The sequence below is a fragment of the Poeciliopsis prolifica genome, unplaced genomic scaffold (genome assembly GCF_027474105.1).
Source record: "Poeciliopsis prolifica strain line A6 unplaced genomic scaffold, Auburn_PproV2 SCAFFOLD011, whole genome shotgun sequence".
Taxonomy (NCBI): Eukaryota; Metazoa; Chordata; class Actinopteri; order Cyprinodontiformes; family Poeciliidae; genus Poeciliopsis; species Poeciliopsis prolifica.
This window is the reverse complement of record NW_026562386.1, coordinates 10,554,773-10,581,266: the sequence shown is the minus strand read 5'-3', so window position 1 is coordinate 10,581,266 and position 26,494 is coordinate 10,554,773. Positions and strand designations below refer to the sequence as shown.

Below are 26,494 nucleotides of genomic sequence, written 5' to 3'. Positions count from 1 at the left end.
CATCTCTTACTACCTTCCTTGGGTTGCTTAAGAAAAACTTCCTCACAACATCCAAGATGCCACAGCCATGTGTTTTGTGGTATGTTCATTTCATTTTGATAAGTTGCTCCAGGTGTTATGTCTTTTATAAGAAGGCAAAAAGTTTAGAATTGGTTATATCTGTCCTGTCATTTGAAATATAGGAAACAACTTTCTCTATGCTTAGCAGGCATAAAATTGTATGTACAGTACATGCACAAAAATTGTAATATTCAATTATTAATTTCTGTTTTGAATTAAGTACCTTATGTCACTAAAAGGCTACAATGCTGTTCCTCAGGACTTCTGCCTCTATAAGTTCAACACACCTGATGAATGAATGACTGTCATTTGAATTAGGTTTGCCATCAAAACTCAACAGAAACCTTATTATGAGTCATAGATTGAAATCAGGCGCGGATCATGCAGGTGTAATGAATTCAGGCAGTGAACCAAGATTAGGAAACACATCGAATACTTAGAGAAAATAGGGGGAAGAGAAAAAAAGGAGGAGGTTTGCTATGAATTGGAACACCTGTTTTACTCAAAGGGTTTCTGCGTCAAGTGTTAAGGTTGCACCCAACTCCCTGCTCACAATTTTTGTGAGCAGGGAGTTGAAATATTTCATCTAGGAAATTCTATGATATAACTGATAGCTGAGAGAGCTGTTTTACAGAATGTCTGTGGAAAACTGGGAGTTATTAGGATTAATAGCTTCCAGCCATTCTGACTATTATCATCTCTATTTGTGCATTTAGTTACTTGCTTTTCTGCACTTATGTGTTAAAAAAAACTGACAATTTCTAGTTACAACCATTTAGCAGTGTCTTTTTACTGCTTAGATCCAGTGAGAAAAGTAAATTTTCGGCTGCAGAAGCCAAGATTTGTAGTTGCTTTTTTGTTACTTTTCTTCAATTCATGGAATAATTAATTTGTTACATTGGAATAGCAAAGGTTATCTGGTTCAGATGAAAGCATATTCAGTGTTACGGTCAGACACTGAATCGGTGTTAACCATTGTCTGTTGAGAGGTAGGTAGATACTTCTAAATGCTGCTCAAGTTTTTCTCAGAATGTTAAATAAAAACACAAAGCCCAATATTCAAGTGTGTAGAATAATTTTTTTATTTTTATATTGTGAATACTTTAGACTTCTTCATAGACAGTTGTCACTCACGTTCAACCGGACATAGGTATTGTACACAACAGTTCTGTAAACATGGTCCAGGAGATCCAGGGTGTATTTGATCACATTCATTTGACAAAGTAGCCCAGTGTACACTGAAGAATATCTTTCTTTTTTTCTAAATAATTCCTCTCAGTTATACATCAAACAACATGTTAGGACTATAGACAGTTACATTTAAAATACTTTACTTTCACAATTTGCTATAAACAAGTTGATAAATACAAGATTAGATATAACAAAAGAATATATTTATATATCTATGTATTCTCACATACTCCACATATATTTGCTTTTTTGTGTGGCTTAATTCCTTTTCAGTTATAATATTTTCTCATCAACGTAAAATTTTACTTCATTCTCATAGTTAAAAAATAAGCAGGAGAATCAAATCAATACAAGAATATGACTTTAAAAATAAGTTGTTGGAACTTTAATAGTGATGAAAAATACAAAAGTTTATATGTTTCAAACAAAAACATAAAAGTTGCTGCTATGCAAATGTCATAAAATCTAATACATTTTTAAGGTTTCAGTCCTCTATTTTATGTACGATTCCCCAAAGCAAGCCATGAAAGAGTAAAAAAATATCAACAGTCATAATACACATGTACTCTCTGTTTTTTTCTCTTCAACACTCTGTATTTCTACTTTCTCTCATTGTTCAGTTGGCGAATAAGTCACACATAGACCTCACATTTGCACATAAAAGACAAAGAATAATAAAAAGCCCAAGTTTCATAATACAAAACTATCAGTAAAAGGAATTCCATTTGTTTTGGTGAATTTTCCTCCTGCACCCTAAGTTATCAGTTTGGCACTGACAAAGTCCCAGCTTAATCTTCGAAACAAAGACTTGGTATGATTGTTTTCAGTTCCCAATAATCCCTAAAGCCTGCAATGATTCCACACAGTCTTTGGTCTGGTGCATCTATTATTTCCTTTTTCACTCTAACGCATAAAATTTTTTCTGTCCTGTTTTTGTATCCTTTCCTATTTGGGTTAAACTTGATGCAGCTCCTTGATGTCAATGTCAAACAGCTAAGTCAAAACCAAGAAGTTACTATTAACAAACTGTTATGATTTCTGTGTGTTCCTGAGTTAACACAGTAGACTCTTTTTGTTTGTGGACAGACTGTAGAATACATGGAGTGTCTCACTTAATAAGGCACTGACAGAGTTCAGCCTCTGTTCTAAAAGAAAGGAAAGAAGAAACTGTTTCTTACTATAGTAAATTAGTAGTTAATAACCAGACACATCAAACAGAAAATTATGGTTCCCTTTGTAATACTACAAAGGGATGATTAGATTGTTTGATGTCAAGCTGTCATTTGTTCCCTTTCCAAGAAGTAATAGCAAGATTTAAGTCTGTGCATAACGGCAGAGAAACCTATGATTAATTAACATTGATAACGGTTAATTATCCCAGTGGCTACCCTACTTTGAAACTTGTAGTGCTAGAAATCTTTCAGAATGCTAACAGGCTTAACCCTGAAATCAAAGTGCTTGAAACCCTTGAAGGCATTGTGTGGCAAATGCATGGGGAGAAGAAAGAAGCTGCTGATAGATACCGGAGCCAACTGCTCCCCGTTTTAGTCCAACCACTGGTGGCACACAGAAAATCCAAATGATGGATGATGGAGTTCTGGGTATTTGTGATCAGATGGCCAACCAGTGTCTGAGCTGGAAAACAGAACAAAGATTTTATTGAATTTATGACATAATGTCATACTGTTTTATGTTTTCTTTTTCTTTTCTTTTTTTCTTGTTTACATGCAACCTATGGCTAAAAAGTCATTTATAATTCTGAATGTAACCCCGTCTGTTTCAGTATTGTTGAGAGTTGATCTTTAAAGAACTCCTGCCTAAATGTATTACAATAATCTTAAAACCCATCCACACTAGATTAAGACTCCCCTATGATCTATGGGATTTCTAAAACAGTTCAAACATAACTAGGTCACCACCAATTTGTAATTTTAGAAAGAAGGAAAATATGAATATATGTATTGTTCTTTGTACTCTCCCCGTGTGTTTTCCTTTTTGTTGATTTCTTAGGGATCTAAAGACAAGGATATTACATATGTTGCTACAAATGATACGTTTCCCTTTAAATTTTGCAGCTTTATTTCTGAATATATCTTGGATTTGAATTGCAGCATTGAGAACTTGCTTCTCTTCCGTGTCCCAACAAGAAATCTACATATAATTCTGAGGGGTGTGCACTTCTTTCCTGCTGGGACCCCAAGGAGCCAGGAATACAATCCTTGCTGAAATGGATTTACAAGGAGTCTGAGCATAGAATGATTTTTTCAGTTTTAAAAATTTCTTGGGAGTGGTTGATTTTTTTGTTGACACGTGTTGATACAGGGCCCCATAGCTCAATAAATTGGGCTCCTTTGGGGAACGCCAGTCAAGTATGGGTGTGACGAGTTTGCGGATTTTGCTTTAAAGGTGCCCAATCCCACCTCAAATTTTCTGAAAACCAAACCACACAAGGGGGTGTTTGTCACCCTACATAGTAAGACAACACTGATCCTACTCATTTCCACCAAATTGCACCTGGGGCCTGGATATGATGTCAAAATTATGATTAACAGCCATGTTCCCACAAAGGATATTTTGTGCAACCTCAAAACAGTTGGAGTAACTTCACTACACATCTACTAGTTGCTCCAACAGTCTCTTAATGCAGCATAGGAGACCTCTCCAGGGATCCTATGGAGTACTTTACATCTAAAAATAACGGAGAAAGTTAAGGAAGTTGCCCTTACTCTGAATTGCCGCACATTTCCATTGGCCACCATGTGATGTTCATGTTCTGGAGTGATACAGTAGGCTATTTTCTGCAAAACAGGTGATAAGAAAACATCATACGGAAACCTAAAGCATTGTCTCTAAAAGACATAAAAATAATTGAAATATACTGGACCCTTTACAACCCAGTAACCTTTCAGACCAAAAACCTGTGCGCATACATATATATATATATATATATATATATATATATATATATATATATATATATATATATATATATATATAAACGGTATATATTATATATGACCACAAACTCTCAGTGCTCTGAAGAGACCTGAGGAGAGACACTGTATATGTCCACAAGCTATTTCCATGTGTTTAAGCCAGGTTCTTTCCCTGATCATATATCAACAAACATAGTTAAGTTTTGAGTATTTAGTTACATATGTTTTCTCAATATCTTTAGTTAGTGTAAATGTTCACTCATTATCGTTACATAAATATGCTTAAATACGAACCTCTTTCAAAGTTCCAGGTACACTGAAGAATTTGTAGATAGCGTAAAAGGGAACAAACAGCATGGATGACATGGCTACTCCCCAGCCCAAAATGTTGGCCCAATAAGGGAAGGTGTAGTCATCATATTTCAGGCCTCCTGATGTCAACGTACTGGCTATAACAACAAACTGTAAAAGTAAATGTGAAAAGGTTTTTAAAAAGGCAAAAGTGGTGGATAATATAATAATTTATGTATTACAAAGCCTCTAAAGCTGCTCATATTGACAGTATGAACTTTCTAATTATCCAAAACCTAAAAAAAGCTTTTTACTTTTAATGCATGTTGTCATCCTTCATCTGCACTATTTCTGTAATACATAATTTTCCTCTCTTGCTCTCGGTAAAGGCGGATGCTGTTTTTGTCCTGTCTTTTTTTATATTTCTGGAGCCTTTCTTTGCACAGCCTCCAAATCTACAAATTATGGATCTGGTCAACCGGTCTCTCAATACAATCTATCGAATTTTCTCATCGAGATGATTAGGCCTAGGAGAGCCCTCTTGTCTTGCAGGAACACATTCGGTGTTATTCACCCTGGATTTATTCATAATAACAGGATTTATGCTGTTTGGAGCTTGCGGATACCTGGCTTATCAACAAATTTGTGACAGACTTGGCCAAACGAGCGAACACTCAGACTGTTGGTGTAGACAGAAACGCAAATTGGATCTGAATCTTACTGAGACTCGCAGCCCAGCGGAGGACTCCAACACTCACTAACGGGATGGATTTGATCTTGGAGAAGTTGCTAGTTTTGGTTCAGTGGAACAACCAAACTAAATTGGATTATGAGGAACTGAGATGTATCAGAGAGACTTTAGAGAAGGCTAAAATTTATAATTAACCTGAACTAAGACATTCTGTATCTGAATTGGATTTTTCCATGTTGCCTTGGAAGGGCTGCATATTTCCAATCTCCTTTAAGATATGTAAACATAACGCTCCTTCCCACCTCACCCCCTCGCGTTATCCATCAGCTGTGGAACTGAGCACTCCCAAGGACATTCCTTGATAACAACATCTCTATTGGACTTCTGCCGGGAGGCTGAGCAACGTGGTTTCATGGCTCTGTTATGTCACCGCCGTCACTCATGCCTTCGTTTTATCTTTTGTTTTGTCTGAATGTTGCAATTTGCCTTTCCTTTTTTTTATGTTATTTTGTTAGAAACTGTGGAGTACTCATTTTTAACCAAGAAAAGAAATTAGAACAAACTTGGAATCCAGAGGCTCTAGTTTATTAGTCACTCTTTATCTTATATTTTAGAAACTGTAGAGTACTCACTATTTAGATACAGAGACTCCTATTATTGCAATTCCCAGACAAGGAATTAGAACAAAGTGAGAATCCAGAAAAAAATTCTTCCAGAACAGGAACATTTAGTTTTTATTATTACTTAGAAACTGTGGAGTACTCATTATTTTCACAAATTTAGAGAATACTTAGAAATCCAGAGAATACTTATGCTTATCTAGCATCCCAGATGTCCAGAGGACATGTACTTACTTAGAAACTCAGAACAGGGATTAGAACTTGGAACCCAGAAAAACTACCTTACCAACTACTTTTAAGACTCAACCCAGGAAAGAAATTACACCAGAAGTCACTTACTTATACTTTTCTACCAACCCCATATAGGAGTATCTAGTTTATTTACTTTGGATCAACATTATTAGATTTTTCTTCTTTTGCTCTTTCCTTTGAGTTGCTATTTTGTTTCTATTTCTGTTTATATCCTGTAAAGCACATTGTATTGCCTTGTGGCTGACAATGTGCTACAAAAATAAAATTATCTTTACCTTTTACTTTTACATAAGCACCTCATGTACAAGCTTTATGTAAATTCAATTGCCATTTTAATCCATTACTTCCTAAAAGAGATGAGATGTGATCAACATTATATCCCTTTTTACATTCTGCAAAAGTCTGAAAGAATTTTGCAGAATAGTTGGCTATTCTGCAAAATTGTGGAATGCTAAAGTCGTTTTTATAAAATTGGTTTTTATTTACATAACACAATTTAAGCTGGTGCTTTGACAAAAAAAAGCAAATAGTTACTCTAGAAAAGTGTGTTTTCTTTTTTTGTTTTTTGTATTTTCTTTCTTTTTTTTATTGTTGTTTACTGTAGATGAATGAGCACAAACATTCCAACTTCAGGGATTGTAATTGTGCCAATGCAATATTTGAACAATCTCCATTTAACCATGATGTCTGGTGTGGCATTCTTGTTTAAATTCCTGGCAGTGTTTGCTTTAACTTTTTTGAAGTGTTGTGGCAAGTTTATTTTATTAAAAAATTTTGTATCTGTAATTCAATCTAAAGCTTCAATGAAACAATTTTCTTTCTTGCTATGTATGCTGGCATTTTCACAGAAAAGAAATTTATGCTACATGGATCCGAGTGTAAGGAAATATGAAAGATTTTATGGGTTATCAAGTGCTGTCAGGTCTCCGAACTATGTGTGTCAGTTTTGATGCGCTCCAATTCTATATTTACAGCGTTCTGCTTCATCAACACTTTTTTTCTGTGACATAATTATATAATTTTATTTATTTATTTTTAAGATCAAGTGAACATGTGGAAACAAAACCTCGGTGCTCTACAAGTGCCCTCAAGTTGTCAGCCAATAAAGAGTTTAATGAATCAAACAGTAAGTGATGGCGCAGGGTTCAATTTCGAACATTCCACATCCTGAAGTCAAAACACCATCTTCATAAGTTATGAAACATTAATATTGGGTCACTGCTGTGATGTGTTAATCACACTGATGGAAATTTTGTAGTACTACTGCAAACATGAAGTATACATGATGTATATGAGCTACTGGTGTGACTGAATGGTGGTATGAGAGACTTATTTTGCTACAGCATTGCTTCTTTAAAAGCCATTGAAATAAAAGTCTGATGTACAACAGTGTGACAGATTACCTTTTTTCCAACAACTGGATTTTAAACCATTTTGAAGGAAAAATATAATTAGCAAGCATGTCTCTGTTCCCCAATGTAAAAACTTTTCATGTGGTATTCATGTGGGTGATTTTGTGATGCTTTTTTTTACATTTTAAAACAGTTTAGAAAGCTTAAACTGTGTTTTCTAAACATATTTTACATGTATAACTTGGTTTCAGGACACAAACGTTTGAACAAGTCATGCTGTTTCTTTGTTAAAGGCTTCATATGCACAGTGTAAGTGTGTGTACAGTGTAAGAGCAGGAGATAATCTGCAGTAAATGCAGCAGCAAAGTCTAGATTTTGTTTCCGTTTCACAAATTCTCATTGTAAACCAAATTAATTGTTTGTCACAATAAAAAAGAGCTGAATTTGATTGTACTGCTACAACCCCCCAACCTATCATTTTGGGGTGGGATTTTTGTGCTTCAACCCCCTACCCATGCAGCTGTCTAGGACTTTATAGCCACATTCTGAGTCTGGAGAAAGTCACAGAGCTGAGTAAGACATCCTCACTGAAAAATTGCAAACATGCTCTTGATGTGTTTTTCATTCTGTATATACACATGTGTCATGTGGAGCAGCCCTGGCCCCTTTGGAAAAATGGAAAAAGTAAGATCAAAAAGTTTTTTTTTTTTTTTTCCTGCTGCCACTTCACACTTTGCAAGTCAAGTCAGTTACAAGTTCCCCTTCTTTTCTCTATAGTGGGCTATTGGTAAATAAGAGATTTGGTGTCAAAGCATTGAGTGGTTGGAATGAATAGAAAAGTGCTAAATATAAATTTGTTCTGCCCATTTACCATAGGCCTCAAACTAAATTGTGTAAATATGTTTTTTGATGAATGATGAGTTTACTTTAACTTTGTCCTTTTTCTCACAATATAAAATGACACCTATTATTTCCGATATGTGGTGTATTTGTCAGCTCGTAATTTTTATTTTTTCTTTACCAAAAAGTTTTTGAATAAATGAATTTGTGTTGACATACTCAGGGGAGGGTGTCAGTTGTATTAAAGGAAGCCATGACTGTCTGTGCCTGTAGCTGAATTGTTGCAGACAGACAAATGTGACAAATAGTTCATGCAGAGAAAAAGAGCTAAAACTGACTGCAAGCTAAGGCTCAAACCACGTCCCACTTTTCCCAACATATCTCAGGCTTTTCTGTAGGTATTTGACTCTAAGTGAGAGCTTATGCTGAAAATGAGGCAGTAAATGCTATCGATGTACGTTGCATTTCCTGAGTTATGTAGTTGATTATAATCTGGGGGAAAAAGGTTTAATCTTTCTGAATTTTTCTTACCAGAAGAAAAGTTGGACTGACAAATTTCCAGCACAGCCTCCAGTAAAGCCCTGGCTTGAAGCCCATCATTCGCTCAATATCTTCACTAAAGCGGTCCACACCTGCACAGAGCATGAGAGGTTAAATAGTTTCAGCAGAGGAGGAGCAATAGGTTGTCGCAATAAAGATTCGACATGTGTTTTTGTTCCAAGTGAATCTCTTTAATTTTTAACTGGAAACAGAAATTCACAAACATCTAAATTGTTTACTCAATTATTTCTTCAAGAGCACAATAATATTGCCCATTTATTCTCAGGCTGATTCCAAGAATGTTGTGTTTATTTCTATCTCTTAAGCTTACAAGGACAAAAAAAAGTTAATTTAAGACTTTCTGTTATACTGAACTCTAACGTACCATAAAACCATGCCACTCCAATGGCCTCAATCAGCACACCAAAAAGTATAGCAGTCCCTGCTGCATACTTATCTAATAATGTCAGAACATAGATCCCACCCTACAGAGAAAGATACAAAAGAAGATTTGTGAGTCTCAGTGCATCTTAATAAATTAAGATTACCATCACAGTTAATTTATTTCTTCTGTTCAATATAAAAAGTGAAACTCATATATAGATTCACACAGGGTAATATATTTCAAGCCCTTTTTTCTGTTAATTGTGATGTTTAATGGTCTGCATCAATTGTGTGCAGTGTCTTTGAAAATTATAATTTTACATAAACCCTCTAAAAACCTTGGATTACCTTTCGGTCAATGCCAGAAAATAAACGTGGACATATTTTACGTTCAGTCAAGCTTTTTCATGTTTTATTGATATCATCTCAACCCTATAATCGATTTAAAAAAATTGATACAATAAACAAACCACATACATTATTTAGAAAACCTTTAGCAAATCTCTCTGTGTTTGAGTACTGTACTATTTTTATGGCTGCAAATGAATGTGTTGGAACGCTAGGGAAATTTAATTGTTGACTTCCTGGATGTAGTTTAATTCAATCCAACGTCATCAGACTGTGATGCAATAGTTCATGAAAACTGTGTGCTTTCTTATGAAGATGATAAATCATGAGAATTGAGTTGAGTGCAGTTCAGATATGCTCTCTCATAATGAGTCAGCAAAGCTTGACTGGTATTATCAAAAGAATTTGTATAACGTTTTTGAGGAGTTTATAAATCAACTTTAAAAAGCATCATAAATGTTCATACTGACATTAGTAATGCAAATCAGGGCAACGAGGAAGGTTCCAAAAGCTATGGCAAATGTAAAGAGCTTTCTGTTTCTTTTGAGAATCTTGAAGTCGTCTGACAGGCCTGTAATGACCGCCTCCATGCCGCCCATCTGAAGGAAACAGACAGACATAAAAAACAGAAATGTCTCCAAATCAGCAGAGCTCCTAAATACATTGCAATGTTCAGTTTTTATTTGGTTTGCAAGCACAAACATTATTATAAACCTTAATATACCCTAATCGGAAAGATTAGAAGCAAGTTTCTATCTATCCGACAGATATCTCCAAACTATGTGTGCAAAGATACAGTTTGGCATCATTTACTGACACTTGAGTGAACTGATTATAGTAAGTAAATAATTGCAGGTACATTAATATCTATCAAGATAAATTAGGATTAAACTCATGATATGATTGTGTGAATAAAACGGTGAAAATAATTTTACAGAGGTGTAGGCTTCTTCTAAAATATTATGTTTATTTGACATAGGACTCTAATTACAATAAAGTTTGTTGCTGCTGAAAATTAGATTAGCTTTGGCAGATTCAATATTGTATCACTCTGAGCTGTAACAGATTAGATTGTTCTTTTTTCAGATCAAAATCTTTCCTAATACACAATAAAAACAAATAAATATATTCAAGCTATTGTTGATGTAATTTATTTTGCTAGTCATCCAAAGTTGAATTATTCCTTGAGAGAAAATTCATATTAGATGAACATGTGTGTTCATTTAATATGTATAATATTAATTTTGTACAAGTAAACTCTTATCTGTGATGAAGAGTCTGCTTTAATTATTTTCAGCTTTAATCTCCTATATGCAGGATCTGTGTTTTTTATAACTTTATTTAAGTGTATTGATCTTATTTGCATTAATACTGAAAAGAAATTACAATTCTAATTTTACTCTTTGGATAACACTTCTTTATAGCTGATGGTTTTGATTGTCACTATAGTGTAATTGTATAAACTGACCCCCCTAAAAGAATATACAATTCTGAAAGTGTCGTAATCTAAATATGCAATGAATTCACCATGTTGAGTTGACTAGCTGAAATCCAAAGTCTTAGGAAAACATTAAATAGCACTGGTTTTTCTTGACTATTGGCCTGGAACTAAAACAGCACTGGGATGAATTCCTTCAACAAACATCACGAATGAAATGTTTTTGCAGATGTTAAACAAAAAGAAAAGAAAGAAGAGACAACTTAATTGTATTCACCCTTAAAATCAATATTTTTGGCAATTACAGCTGCAAGTCTCATAGGACATGTCTGTAGTTTTAGCTCATGTAGCCAATGGAATGTTTCCCAATTTCTCAAAGCTGCTTTGCTGCATAAGTTCTGTCATTACCATACTGAAAGCTGAAATTCTGCTCCCATAAGGCTTCCCTCAAGAAATCTGTCATCACCATATTTCTCTGTAATAGTGTCTTTGAATAAATATGGGAGACTTGTGTTTTCCCACAAAGAGGCATCTTACTATGGACCTGCAGAGTGTTTTATAGCATAGCAAAGAAATGGGGGATGACTTAAGTTATTGTTGTACTAAAATCTTAGATTTCCCCTCTAAAAGAAAACATAAAGCTGGTCGGACAAGTAGCATACAATCTGGTGAGAATAAACTCTACAGCATTTATCTCCAAACTGAATGTCGTCTTGCAAGTGCTGTCAAGTTGCAGTTAGTAAAGATATTACAAAAGCATCACAGGAATCTCCTCTTTTCTATTGTTTATGAGGCAGCATTTTAGTTGAATGTAGTGAAAGGTTTTGCTCTTTTTTTCCATGTTGACAGCCTTTATTTATGTGTAGCAGATTGTATGTGATCTCTGACCACAACGATTATTCAATAGCTTATGCCTCTTTACCTGCTTGCTGAACGGCAAACTTCACTGCAAAATATGTCAAATTATTGGGCATAAACATTCAGTTTAATGAAGCACACAGCAGCTTATATAGATCTGCCTTCACACTGTGGATTGAAGTTCTGAACCCCTCCAATAGTCACTGCTTAAATCACATCCTGCATCTTTTTGCCAGTTTTAACCTCCAGCGTACAGTGGTTAAGGCTACTCACCGAGCTATCAATGCCCAAAGTCAGCAACATGATGAAAAAAACAATAGCCCAAAATGTTGAGCCAGGCAGTGTTGCAATTGCCTCTGGATAGATGATAAACACCAAACCTGCCCCTGGAAGCAACCAAATAATATGAAACACTTTTATTTACATTCAAATTGTTATGTGGAAGTAATGTAAATTATAATATTGCATGTGTTTTACTTACCTTCTGTTGCTACATCTTGCACGCTCACTTTATGCTTTTGGGCCATATATCCAAGAACAGAGAATATTGCAAAACCTGAGAAGAAACTAGTGACGCAATTCACTGTGCTGGTCAAGAGAGCATCCCTAGGTTAAAAACACACAATGATGAGAGGTTAGAAATATATTTTCTCAACATAAATCATAAAAAAATATTCACATATATGAAGTTCTACAATCTCGTAAAAGGATCATTAGAAGTCTTTTGTGTATTTTAACTTATATGTGTACTTAAACTAATTTTCAGTATAATTATTGAGTTGAATTTAAATACAATACAGTTTTTAAATTAAGTACATTTAGTTTAATTTTTATGGTTTTATCTTCGGGCAAATACTGAAGATGAACGGAAAATTTAAAATCTCCTGGTTTGGTGGCTTAATGGATAATTAGAGAGCAGTTCTGTGACCACTGACAGAATGAATAAGGTCACAGCGACCTCAGCCACCTCCTGGGTTTAAGGAGCAGAAGCCTCTGAATGAGCAATTTCCTTCCATTTGACTTCCCTTTCACTTTCCTTTTGTTCCTATTTTTATGGGCTGTGAACAATTTAAAGATGTTTTCACTGAACACCGCTGTCCTGTCTGCTTATTCAGGTCATTAGACAAGTACATGAAAAGAATCAGGCAAATCTTTAGTAGATAAGAAAAAAATGGCACATGACACTGGCCTTCGAAATATGTCAGCTTAAGGTTCTACTTTATTTTAGAAAAATAGGGTAGGTACGTGAAAAACTGCATTTTAAAACATGTTTTAAAAAGATTTATCATTGAGGTTAACAACATAACAATAGTAGAATGTGAGGAATTTGACGATGACATTGATGAGCCAAAGCAGTCCTATGCTTTCACAAGGACTTATTCGAAATGAAAATATATGTTACTCTTCCAATAGAAAAAGTATTTTAACCACCAAATTGAAATTGTAGACATTCTTGACATCCTGGGTATTAAAGCAATGATTTGTTAAAATGCCCATGTCTGTTTAATGGAAAATGAAAAAAAAGAAGAGTAATCCCTTAATTTTTAACCTGATCTATGCTCTCTTTGATGTTCACTGCATATCCTAATTTACAAGTTGATTTGAATGTAAGGGTTTGGCAAATGTTTAAACAGAAATTAACACAAAGCAATACAAAAAAAAAATACTATTATAAATTAGTAGTCAGAAACATTTTATGTAGTTTACTAGTTGTTAAATTGTTTTCTGTATTTTTGTTGTTGTTGTTGTTCTGGTCTTTTTCTTTTTAAACTAATTCAATCTTGTTCATTTGTATTTTGTTTATATGTTCTCAACCTCAAGCAAGACTTACTTGGACAACAGTATCTCTCCTGAACAGCACACTTATGGACTGTTAATGTAGAAAAGGATAAGCGCTAAACCTTTTGTCTGCTGTGATCTGAAGAACAGCGGCTCTCTGAGAAAAAAACAACTAAACATGCAGCCTCTGGCTATTATCTGGCAACCCTTCCTGGTCTGTACTTTATCTGTCCACAAACACTAGGACACTGAAGTAAGCTGGACAGATTAGCATCACCTATGTCTTGTTGTCTAGCTGCAATATGGAAAGGAAGGCTGCTTAGAAACAGCAAGATGTTGCTGTGGGCTTGTTTGGGATTATCAGCAATTCACTGTGAGCCTCCTTACCTGTAGCAGTTGTTGTTAAACTTGTTATAGCTGGAAAACGCAATGAGGACGCCAAAACCTGCTCCCAATGAGTAGAATATTTGTGTAGCAGCATCGATCCACACCTATAGGTTCAATAAGACAGTTTTTGTTGATTTTTTTTCTCCTAAAGTGTAATAAATACACAAATAGTTAGAACAAATGTTATTTATTTTTCAATTGAATGTATTTTAGATAGCTAATTTGTTTGCCTTTCTCAATTATATCCAGGATACAACGGATTGTATCCTCTTATTTCACAAAGAAAAATTGCTTATTTTGGCTTCCATATTTAAAGATAATCTTCACAGTGTTCTTATAGCAAAAATATTAATTTACCCAGTTCATTCACTTTCCTCCTTACCTATATTTAATATCTGTAGAACTAGTTGAATGTAGCTTTTAAATTTGGGGAAACCAATTGTCTGCCTATTAGTGAGTAGTGTTAGAGAAACTATCTTACATAAGATAGCAGAGTTCAATTAAAATAAAATCATCCATTAAATAATAAGACAAGAAAAGTTAAACATTAAAAAAAGTCTGCTCAAAAATTTTACTTGGATTTTATCTTTTTGGTGTGCCACTTTCTACAGTTTGCAACCACTCTCTCTGACCTCTAGGTTGTTTAGTCGGTTGAAATCAATGTTGAGGTAAGCTTTGATCCCCTCCGTAGCCCCTGGTAGAGTTATGCCTCTGATGAGCAGCACAAACAGGACAATATACGGCATCGTCGCTGTGATGTACACGACCTGAAGATATGCACAGAACAAATAACACATAAGTTACCAAATTCACCATTGTACTCCCCAAAATAAGCCAACGTTTTTCAAATAAATACAGAAAGACTCTTCTTTTTTCTCAAATTCAAAAAAAATTCTAGGTAACATACAACAGAATTATAATATCACTTTCATGCTCTTGAATTTAATGTTTGTTTAAAAATAAGTATTATTTTAACCCACATTGACAGTGGACTGTCTTGCTAATAGAAAACTATTTTTTTCAGCTTTATATGACATGAGTAAGTTTTATTAGCAAAGTTCCAGTTGGAGATAGCAGTGGGTCAGCACTTGACAGCTTTTTCTCCAGATGATCAAGCACTGAGATTACTGCAAGACATAAACCTCTGATGCTGCTGTGAATATCAGATTTATAACTCAGTGGAGTAAAGAAAGTGTTAGACACTACCATACCAGATCCTCCTCACTGTCAACAGTTAGCCTATGAATAATATGTCAAAAAATAAGTACCTTTCCTGAAGACTTGACGCCTTTCCACAAGCTGAAGTAGAGGATAAATACAACCACAACCAAGCACAGCGTTAACTCCCACCGAGGCAAGCCCAGGTCCTGAATACCTTTACTTTCGTGGAGATGCAACACACCCCGTCTGCATAGGAGAGACAAATCCAAATGTACAAATATACACTGTCATGATACCCAAAAGCCATTGTTGGTTTTGACATACCCTTGCTTATGGATGATGTTAGTTTCTCATTCAGTAATCTGGACCTGACTCAAAGGGTAAACTTAATTTTTTTTTTATGGATTATTGCCACAAAAACGTTTTCTGAACGTGAAAAAGAATTAAGCAACTGTTTTTTTGTTTTGTTTTTTCACAACAAAATACTTAATCTAAGAGGTCTATAGACATGGAATAGAACTTACTTACAGATATCCCTTAAATTTTGCCTGTATAGATTAGGGTTTCTAAGTATCTTAACTGTAGTGTTAGATCTCAGTTTGTAGAATCCTATTTATTGATTCTACAAATCAATAAATCAAACAGCTGGATGACTGACATATTAACACACACGTCTAAAACTCCTGTCATGGTCACAATCAAAGTCACAATTATTTACAATGTCTAGTTTGTTACTAAAAATCCTTATGTGATATGCTGCACAACAAAAAGTAATAAACCTCCAAAAAAGCCAAGCACACTGTTTCAAATGCTGAAATGCAATGTTCAAAATAAGTTGCAAGAACTTTTAATGGAATTGATTTTCTGTGTCCGCAGATTTCAGATTTAGCTGTTGTTGATAAATGATTCTTTAATATATGTTGATATGTTTTTTGTTAAACTGAACCACCCAGTTTATTGGGCCACCAAGGGAGTTTTAAAACAAGTTTCAAATAGCTAATGGAGGTTAAGATGGGAGGAAAAGAGCAGGGATGATAGCACTCCACCCTTAGCTAACATATCCAAACTGTTGATTTCACTTTATCTTAATTTACCATGGACAATATGCTGGATGAGACACATTTTAATAATTCCACTTCACTGATATTCAGTATTGAAATAAAATTTATCTCAAGCTTGTTGACACTGTGTACAAAGGCAAAACAATATATGTTCTTTGATTTTCACAGAAAATTACTTTTGTTTCAACACATTGCAGATTCACACAAGTAGAACAAAACTGTCAAGAATATTAAATATTTTCTTCTGTCAAGCTGTCAGCTCAAGATGGGCTTCCAAAGACTCAACAACTTCATGACACAAAAGAAAAATGATTGCTCTTTTTTCCCTACCCAAATATTGCTTCTTCTGCAACCTCTGCTGCAAAGTAACTACACTGGAAAAAGAGTAAATTTACTGTTATGTTAAATTTAGTTAATGTATGAATTTAGATAAGCAAAGAAGCATTATAAGCACTAATCTTATCTTCATGAACTCTTGATCTATAGTTTTTAGGAATGCCATAAGATAAAATCTTTATGCATCCTTTTGCTCATGACTTCTCTTTTTTTACATCATACATGTTCTTTTAAAGGAAGGCTCCACCAACTGCCTTTTCAAAATAGTAAAAAAAAACACACATGCCTGACACCTGGTACTACTCAACCGAGAAGGTATGTAACATTTGTTATCTTTATCTGTTGCCTGAAAATGTTTCATCAGGCGGGCAAAGAAACATTAGTGTTTAGAGGTACATTGGTTTTAGGCTGGCATTTATCATTTTTAATAAAGCAAATATAAAATTTGTGCTTTATAAAAAGAGGGGATCCTTTATTTCAGCTAGACTGTTTTAATTCAAGCTTTTTCATTTAGATCCTACAATTTTGCAACTGTTAGTATCTACATTTAGAAAATATATTTCACAAGGACATTTTGAGAACAGTTCATGACACAGACTCTAGGTGTAACATGGAATCTCACTACATACCAACCAAACCAGCCAACTGTCATCAATCTTCAGTTTAGTAAATTAGCTGTTATAATAAAGAGTCCAAGATACCATGCACTCCAACTGTCCGTATGGAAGAAAAGCAGGCTCACGGCTTCAAATATTTTCCACCATATTAAAGAGCGTACATAAGGTACTTGTTCAAATCTTTTACACCATACCCAGATTGAGAGTTTGATGCCAAAGAACTCAATGTCAGTTCCATATAAAAGTCCCAATGATGTTTCTCGAGTTCCATATTTGTGAGAAAAGAACAGAGAAGGCTTTTCTTCAGTCACTCACAAACAATAAGACTCAAATTCTAAAAGAACTTTTTCCTACAACTTTTGGATATGTTTCCATCTCAACACACCTGTAGTTAATAATTAGGTCATTAGCAGGACTCTGTTGGAGGAGCATTTAATTTGAGCATGCTGAACCAGGGAAAATTATAAAAGTTTCAAGAAAAATTCCCTTTGAGGATTGGAATTTGAATCTCCTGGTTCAATAGTTGTTATGGACAATTGGGAGACCTAAAAATGTATCTTTTGCTACGATCTTCCATAATTCTGACTGTGCATAGTGGAGAGGTACACACTGGTCCTCATTAAATGGAATTGACCAACATATTTGATGTGTATTGATTTTGATGATGGCACTCAACAAAGTGTAATGTCTGTTACTCTATTTTCAATTGGCGACTGTACGTTGTTATCACTTTTTATTTTTGTGCTATTGTGTAAAGCACTATGAACTGCTTTCTTGCTGAAATGTGTATATTAATAAACTTGATCGTCTGATTGAATGATTGTTCTTGTGGCAAGTGAGGTGGGTCTTTGAAATGACTGATAAGGACACAAAAAAGAATAACTAAATTAAATTAAATTAAGGGATAAAGGAATACATAGTCATGTCTTGGAATTGTGGCCAAAATGGAATTAATTAGTCATATATAGGAGACTTCTACACAAATTTTAAATCTTTGGGAGAATCTTTCAAATATGTCAAAAGTCGAACGTGTTACATTACTATACAAAATTATCCATTACTAATTCTTTTTTATAATTTTTGTTCACCTATTAATATTAAGTCTGACAGAAAGGATCTGTGAAAAACTTCAGCATTTTCTTTTTTTTTTTTTGTAAGGGAAATGATACATTTAAAGATTTATGGTCCTGGAAGGCAGAAAGCAGCATGAAGACATCAGTTTATGTGTCAAATTAAAAGTATACTGTGCTCTGATCTGAGGGCCTCATGTTAGAACTGTGTTGCAAAGCCCCAAAGGCCTCTCACCCATCTGATTGCTTTGATAATGTACTTCTAGTAAATGCAGACTGTAACATCAGCACAGTTCCCTTTGGCCCTGTTACTCTAAACAGATTTAGTCTTATCATCACTCAGGAAGCTGGTTGCCCTGCCATTCTAACACCCGTTGCTACCATTTGTTGATCTTGGTGTATTTGAGTTGCGTGCAGCCAGGTCTTAAATAACAAAAGCTAAACATCATGAGGCAGCTCAGTGGTCTTGTTTCAATCAGCTACATTTCACTCATTACAGAAGATTTTGTCCGTGGTGTTTTGAAAAACAGATTTTCAAACCTAATGTGTCTCTGCTGTTACACTTTCAAAATTACAATATCATTGATTTATAGAGTGTTGTTTCCACAACTTAAACCAGATGTGGCTGCAGCTGACTACATCTAAAGAGAATGGCTATACTTTAAATTAATTAGTTTGTATTGCATCACTTCAAGAGAATCATGTGTTTGGGTGGGGGGTATTATGAAAAATTGACTTTTTGGAGCTTTATATTGCATTGTAATGTTAGTCCCTGCAATTGTAGTTATAAACATTGTGTGCATTTAAAAAATAACTTAAGACATTTGATTTTGCATAACAGTGGTATCTGATGCCTATTGGCCTCTGTCTCTTTAAGAAGCTCCTGCTCTTTCCAACACTCTGCCTGCAACACTCTGTCACAACAATGCCTTTCAATTATGCTGTTTACAACAGTTCTGAGGAGCTTTGGTTGAAACTCAAAACCTTTTCGCTTTCAAGTTTCAAACATGGTTTCAAGTAATATTTTTTTTCTTGACATTAACAGCCTTCTGTAGTGCATTTTGACTTAGGCAATGGGTCAGATAAACCATAAACTTTGTAGGTGTGTTTTAAATGTATTAAGCAACCCAGCTGGAAAACCTAAACTCCCCTCAAAACAAAAGCATAAGATTAGGTGTGACGTCAGTATGAAGGAATGTTTCATTCAAAAGTTTGTTTTACTAATCAGGTTTGCTGCAAATGATGGCTAACCTACAAACTAAGCTCATGAATGTTGGTGTCTGAGAAGTGAAGCAACTGAACTGTTGACTCAGTTGTCCTCCCTCATGCTGTGCTTTGGCTTTGCTCCTGTTCTCAAACCTGTAAGCAGGAGGATTTATTATCCCCTACAGTCGCTAGCCCCATGGAAGATCTGTCTCAAAGTGCCTTATTGTTTGCAGTCTGCACATGTTCCTGTCCTTTAATGTAAATAAAGCATGAAAACAAAACAAAAAGATATATTTTCAGTTTGGGTTTTATGGAACATGTCTGGTGTCTGTCTGTAATCCCGTCATTTTTTTGAAGATCTGTTGAAATTTACAACAGTGTGCCTTCCATGTGAGCGCTGAATCCACATGGTTAATAAAAGTGTTTACATACCTCCAATATATCAGGTTTGGAGTTTAGTTGAAAATGGAATATTACCCAGGGATACAGTTTAAACAAACACTAAAAGCCGTGACGTGTTGCTCAACAGAATGAGATCAGGTCTCTATTAATCCATCACTTATTGGCCTTCATAGTGTTCTATGTTTTCTGCACTTCAAACCTTGTATGTGACCATTGTATTGTCCAAGTCCAAGTCATCTCACAGACTTCCTTTGGGCTACACTGTCTTCACAGAAGCTGAGGAAGAACTGGCTGTCTTTGAAGTATAAACAGATGGGACTCTTTTCAAGCACTTCAAAGAGAGCATTTGAACTTTTTATGTATACACTTTTTGTAGTGCAAACACTTACAGCTAGACAGTTTTAGGTTGTAAACTCACATTGCACTGACCAGTTGCCCAATTCATAATGACAGGAGCTGTTTTATATGGGTTTGGATGTTGGTATATTGCAGACACACATAATACAAAATATTCCATAGCAGGTTATGATACGTTACCTATCTATGTATGGGCTTACTGTGTGGTGTAGTTAATACCACTGTTGCCTTGAAGATAGAAAACCAGTTTATTTTTTCTCCTGGTACATGCATGGGATCACTGTGGTTGGATTTTGTCTTACAATCTAAAAATATGCATCTCCGCTTATTTTCCCTTAGGTATGAGTATGCAGAGCTGTTTGCCCCATCTGGGTGAATCCCAGTGACTGCTGGAGGTAAGTACTAGTTCATCCTGATGGCACTGGTTATATTACCATTAGTACAAAAATATCATAGAGGATCCTGTTGCTGCAATACAAGATTACATTATGTTAGGATTCCTTTACACATCTTGGTCAGGCGTGCTAATAAATGTGGGCTCCACAATAAGTTATATTTTGTGATAACATCGTCATAGTGGAAAGATTTCACTTACTCGTAGTACTCAGCTGCTGGGGTGATCTTGTACTTGGCATAGGTAGCATTGCCAAGGACAGACCCATTGATGTAGTCAGGGTCAGTGCAGTTTACGCTGTTCCACTTGTTGTTACAGTTGAGCCATGGCAGCTCACGTGTCATGGAGGAGAACAGGTAGTGAAGTGACCAGGCAATGATGACGTTGTAGTAAAAGCCAACATACAAGGCTATGACAATCACGGTGTAGCCCACACCTGACAGAAACAGGAATAATTATAAAACAAGAAAAATATAATTACACTAATCAAATCATAAGCATTTGTGACTGTTTAACAGATAAGGTGGAAGGTACAGATGTGTAAAAGATTTTCTTTGCAGAATATTGTGTTCATATGCAAATTAGTCTCAAAATACACATGCTATAGTGGCAATCATGTATTGTCTGGTTTAAATTTGAAGTGTTTTTCTACCCTTATTTTCATAAAGTATTGATATGAGGTTTAGCAGCAGGTGGATGTAAAACCACTCTAGTCTATTGAAAACTGAGAACCTAAATTAGTGCTATCCACAATGCATTGATTGCAACTGTACACAATTTTACCTCTTTTAAGGGAGAACATGAAGCTTGTGTTGTGTTATTCTATCTCCACTGGAATGTGATGTCTTCACATGGAACAGAGGAGTCTCATAAACCCTTCACCTGCTCATTCTCCTCAGGAAAATAACAAACCCTCCCACCTTTTTGCTGAAGCCAACAAAAACTCCAACTGGTGCCATTTTAAAACATACTCATCTGAGAGCGCCCAAAAATCTCCTTTTTAGATCGCCTTCTTAATGCATTAAATTTCCATTTTGCAAATCTATTTTGTAGGTAAATTTCTCAAAAATGTGCTACAATGTTAATGCTCAATTAGATTTCATATGTGATTTTATAGACGATTAATGTGTGAGTAAAAATCATAGACAAAGAGTCATTTTCTATATGAGTCATTGTCATTATCCATGACACATATCAGCACAGTGATATGTGATTCTAGTGCTGACAATTTCCATTCCCTCACTTAAGTGAAACAAAATGTAGCAAGGAGCCAGAATGTTGCGAGTGCAATGAGAGCGAATGAATGGCCTGGTGTGACAGGTTTTAGTTACAAGGGACTCTTTTCTACCTTTGAGGGGGGTAAAGGAGAAGAACAAAACGATAAAATTAAAGGGCAAGGACACATGAGAGGCCGATAAGAAAAGAACATGCTGATCTGTAAGTTTAAAAGGTTACAAGGAGACTGAAGTCAATAGGTTGTGTGTGTTTGAATTTGAATGTGAGTCCTATAAGTGTGTGTATGTTACACAAAAATACCTTTAAAGATTGGGCATATTTTCCAAACTGTAGCTGCTCCCTCCCTGTTGTATTGGCCCAAGGCAAGTTCCATGTAGAACAGTGGCATCCCAGCAATGACCAGGAAAAGAGTATATGGGATTAAAAAGGCACCTGAAAAGAGACAAATCATCAATTGAAGTGCTTTCCTTCATTTTCCTCTAAGTTTGACTTTTTGTGATAAGAAAATGTTGACAAGTGGCAGTGCTATGGATTAAGAAGAGAAACAGGACGGCCAGGGGGCTTGACATTCTTAGAAAAATAGTGGGAAGGATCAACGCTATTTTCATGCTGTGCTTCAGAGGCACATCCACCCCAACGTAGGAAACAAGCTTTGATAATTGAATTGCTCTTGACACTGTCCATCACAGGTGACACGTTATCTCCAGTAATGAATAAATATTCGCCAAAGGCCAGTCTGATTGACAGTTCTATGCTGGGGTTGGACCACTGAGGGTGCAGAGTAAGAACATGTTGATTTTATTTGTACATTTGAATAGAATATAAAAGCAAACAGAGGACAGGGCACAGCTTCCAGTGAGCCCTCTGTTGTCATTGACATGGGAGGTTAAAAAAAGAAGCACTATTTTAAGCTATCCTTTGTTGGTTTAAGCTACACAAACTTATTCTTTTCCCTCTCACCACACTGCAGATTCAGCATTCAATTGTTTTTGAATCAGTTGTCATGAGCTCAAACACCAGTTACATTAAAGGTTCAAATATCAGAGGATGACCTTAAACATCACCGATTGGGGCATTTCAAAGCGCAAAACAAAAAATAATAATAACTAAATAAATAAATTGACTCCTGTCAGCAGAATAATTTCAGATTCATCCAAATAAACTAAAAATAAATCATAATGATACATGCACAACAACATGTAACAGGATACCTGACATTTTGCTTGATGATCTTGGTAGTTATTTAAAATTGTTATCAGACAGAGTCAAATTATACACTTCACTTGCGCATGAGGAAATTTAAAATGGGGCATTTCCTCGATCATGAAAGCAAAAACCCGCCTCTCCGTTTATACTCCTGGGACTATTATCGGAGATTAAAGGCGCTAAAATTAGAATTGAAACGAAATGATTCACTTTGAACATCAAAATCACATACATGTTTTAGCCTTCTAATGAATCCAGGAATTGTAAATGTTGTAAATAATAATAATAATAATAATAATAATAATAATAATAATAATAATAATATGTATTAAAACAGACAACGTCAGTACAGGAACACACAAATCGTCTCTATAATATTTTCGCAGCAATACCATTTATTTTATTGAAATGTTCTCCTATGCAGACTGCAAACTAAGAGTTGACTGTTTTCTCTTGCTTTTTTGTGCTATTTTACGCACATTAGTGACGAAACACACTGCTCACTCACCTCCTCCGTTTTTGTAGCACAAGTATGGAAATCTCCAAACATTGGCCAAGTCCACAGCGAAGCCAATAACCGACAAGAGAAAGTCTATTTTCTTGCCCCAAGTTTCTCGGTCGCTCTCAGGAGACGCTCCAGGCAAACCCACGCGGTTCCCAGGGGTGGAAATAATGGAGGAGCTGGTGTACTGGACACCATTCTGGTCCTTGACCAGTATCAGTTCTACCTCTTTTTTCTCCACATCGCACTGTTTCAGCGGTGCGACCGATGACAGTTTGTGCTCTGGCAGGATCTGGATGTTCATCTTCTCTGCGATGAATGTACGAAGCCCTCGCCGGTACGATGGTCTCACAGCTCCCTCTGGGTCCTGGTAGAGCTGGCTTTCTGAGTTGATGCGCTTGGCAAAAACAGTAACATGGGACTGTTCCCCACCGTAACTACAGGTGACACCTCCGTGTTCATCGGCTAGAGAGAAGAAGAAAGAGGGAAAAGTTTGGGAAGGTTAGGGATTCGTGCGTAAAGTTTACGCATCTAGAAAATCACGGATTAGAGCCTCAACAAGGGGATAAGTGGCATAACCATGTCTACAGCAGACAGACCTGATGTCCATGTGCTTCTGCTACAAGTACAGCATTAAGATGAATTATTATCGCTAATTCACAACAATATAAAATGTCAAGGGTATTCTACTCCAGTACGTCACCAAACGTCCTGAGGACATTACGCAAGATTGAGACATGTCTAATCGAAATTAAGCCAAAATAAAAGGATATAATATGAATCAAATTACTAAAGCAGTGTAAAGACAGCTCTTCAGCTGCTATCCCGTACTTGATAAAACTAAGGACACCTCTCCATGACCCGATGCTGCTGCGCTCCGGATGCGTCTGAGGGAAGACTGCCCATTCTGAAGGAACTTTGAGACTCGCCTTCTCAAGCTGAGACGATAAAAAAAAATGCGAGCTTTGAAATCTGTTTCCTCTCTCTCTTCCACGTGATATTTTATAATTGAACATTTTCGTTCCTTCTGTTGAATGTTAGTGTTGCACGATCGCCAAGTAATAAACTTTCAGCTTATGACTGCGCATGATCCAGGCGGTTTAAAAGAAGCATTTGAGACTAACTTTACTTTGTTTTCAAGTGGAAAATATATGAATAAAAACTTCAGAGCTTTTGAAGTTTGACTTAGAGCAAAAGTGTAAGATAATATGTGTATGTGTGATTTTAGAGTTTTGACACTTTTGTTATGCAATATAACCTCACCTTAGGTTCCAATAAGCACTTGGATTTAACATACAGGAAAACTTTTTTAATGTTTTAATTTGGACTTATCTGTTTCTTCTCTTCTGTAGACATATTGAATTACTGTTTTCTAAGAAGCCGTAAAAGCTTTGTGTCCCACGTGTAATTTAATCCCACAGCAGCTTTAGCCAGGGGCAATGATTTCTATTAGATATGGTTGATCAGTTCATCCCATTAAAGTCAATGAATGTCCTGTTTGCTTTCCAGTGCTTGTTTTATAAAGCCCTAATAGGGCTGGGGTTTTTGGCGTTTTGTTTGTGGAGACTGAACAACCACATCGTGGACCAGGCAACAAGGCATGAAAACAATATAACTGATGTTTTCTCTTGAATTTGCGCTTCTTTCTATTTACCTCACATTGAACATTACAACTTTCTCATACGAATAAACTCTTGTTAATGTTTTTTTTTTGAACAAGTTGATTATTCACATTTAAACAGTAACATCTTGACAAACACTGTGCAGTGTTTGTCATTAAAAATGACTCTGTGTGTCATTTTTATTACAAATGACACACAGAGAACTGACCCTGCAGAAAGGAGCTGAACCCATGACTCTTTACCTTTTTCTAGCTATATCAAAGGGCAGCTCTGCACAAAAGAAAATCATGGCATTATTCACCTTTTACCTTGATGATGTTTTACCCCTTGGTTTGCTTCTAAAAAGTTCTTGGGAAGATGTTTTTTTGTTTCTCTGTGAAGGTCTGAGCTTTGACATGTTGACCTCCAAATTAGATTTTAATGAAAGATGACAAAGCCACATGACGACCCTATGAGGATTTAACCTGAGCATTTGCTTGGGGTCACATTCAAAGACTCCCTTTGTCTTTATTATCGTGCCTCATTATTAACACATTTTAGTGTTCTAGTGTTTTGCAGAATTCCTATTTTAAATACGTACAGATGTATTATGGTCCAAATTACTGAAATTCAAAGAAAATATGATCAAATATGAGCAGTGTCTGATTATTTGTGGAAAGGTCTTTCAAGAGGAACGGAAAAAGCTACACAAGGACTCATTTCCTCAGGGTCTGAGATTTGTCTTCTGTGGCAATTGTAGGAGACTAGTGTTGACCACAGGCAGTGCAATAAAATATAGTGGAGAAGAAGTTTTGTAAGATAGGAGGAGCCAGGTAATGCAGGGTTTAAATTGAATGTGTTGAGTGATGGAATGTCAGTGAATGTTTCTAACAGAAAGGATCATGCAGTCTTTATTGTAAGAGAGGTTGAGAAGAAGTGTACCAGCGTTGGAGGTTCTGAAGTTTAATAAGCAACAAAAGATAAGCTATAAGAAATTGCAGTTGCAGTAAAGAATGGGGAAATGTAAATTAATGTTCCAGCGGCAGCGAAGAGAAGAGCAGAGGTTAGCAATATTTTCTGACGGTTGAAGATAAGTTTAGAGAAATTTGCTGATATGTTTCATGAATGCCGCGGTCCTGTTGAAGATGTCTTCTAAAAGAACTGGTTCAGTGGGAGGCATGAGATGCAATGAGCACTTTAGGTCCAAATATTAGTTGTTGAATACAAGAAAATATAGATGCACCCATGGTTTAATTTCTCTGAGGAATTTTGTGAAAATGGAGGGTGTTGTGGAGGATGTGTACATGGTTGAGATGTATAGTTAGCTCAAAAAGATTAACAACCCTGGTTTTTCTTCTGACTAAAAGTAACATCAATA

At 35.7% G+C, this 26,494-nt stretch overlaps 1 protein-coding gene across 1 annotated transcript; it reads right to left on the bottom strand.

The window, feature by feature from the left end:
• Positions 1-1,118: 1,118 nt before the first annotated feature.
• On the bottom strand, positions 1,119-24,432 carry slc6a2 (solute carrier family 6 member 2). The gene is made up of 15 exons (XM_055036596.1): positions 24,347-24,432; positions 23,522-23,980; positions 22,108-22,239; positions 20,773-21,007; positions 15,236-15,374; positions 14,600-14,734; positions 13,968-14,071; positions 12,283-12,407; positions 12,075-12,187; positions 9,976-10,104; positions 9,159-9,258; positions 8,765-8,865; positions 4,482-4,649; positions 3,978-4,049; positions 1,119-2,886 (listed from the first exon to the last, which is right to left on the bottom strand). Exons 2-15 carry the CDS (start codon positions 23,817-23,819, stop codon positions 2,863-2,865), a joined length of 1,875 nt encoding a protein of 624 aa, XP_054892571.1. The 5' UTR covers positions 23,820-23,980; positions 24,347-24,432; the 3' UTR covers positions 1,119-2,862.
• Between the last annotated feature and the right edge of the window lie 2,062 nt (positions 24,433-26,494).

Coding starts and splice junctions, on each gene's coding strand:
- slc6a2 (XM_055036596.1), bottom strand. CDS start 23,819: ATGAACATCCAGATCCTGCCAGAGCACAAACTGTCATCGGTCGCACCG. Junction 9,259..9,975: donor CCCTGATTTGCATTACTAAT/GTCAGTATGAAC, acceptor CTTTCTCTGTAG/GGTGGGATCTATGTTCTGAC. Junction 8,866..9,158: donor TGGAGTGGCATGGTTTTATG/GTACGTTAGAGT, acceptor TGCTCTGTGCAG/GTGTGGACCGCTTTAGTGAA.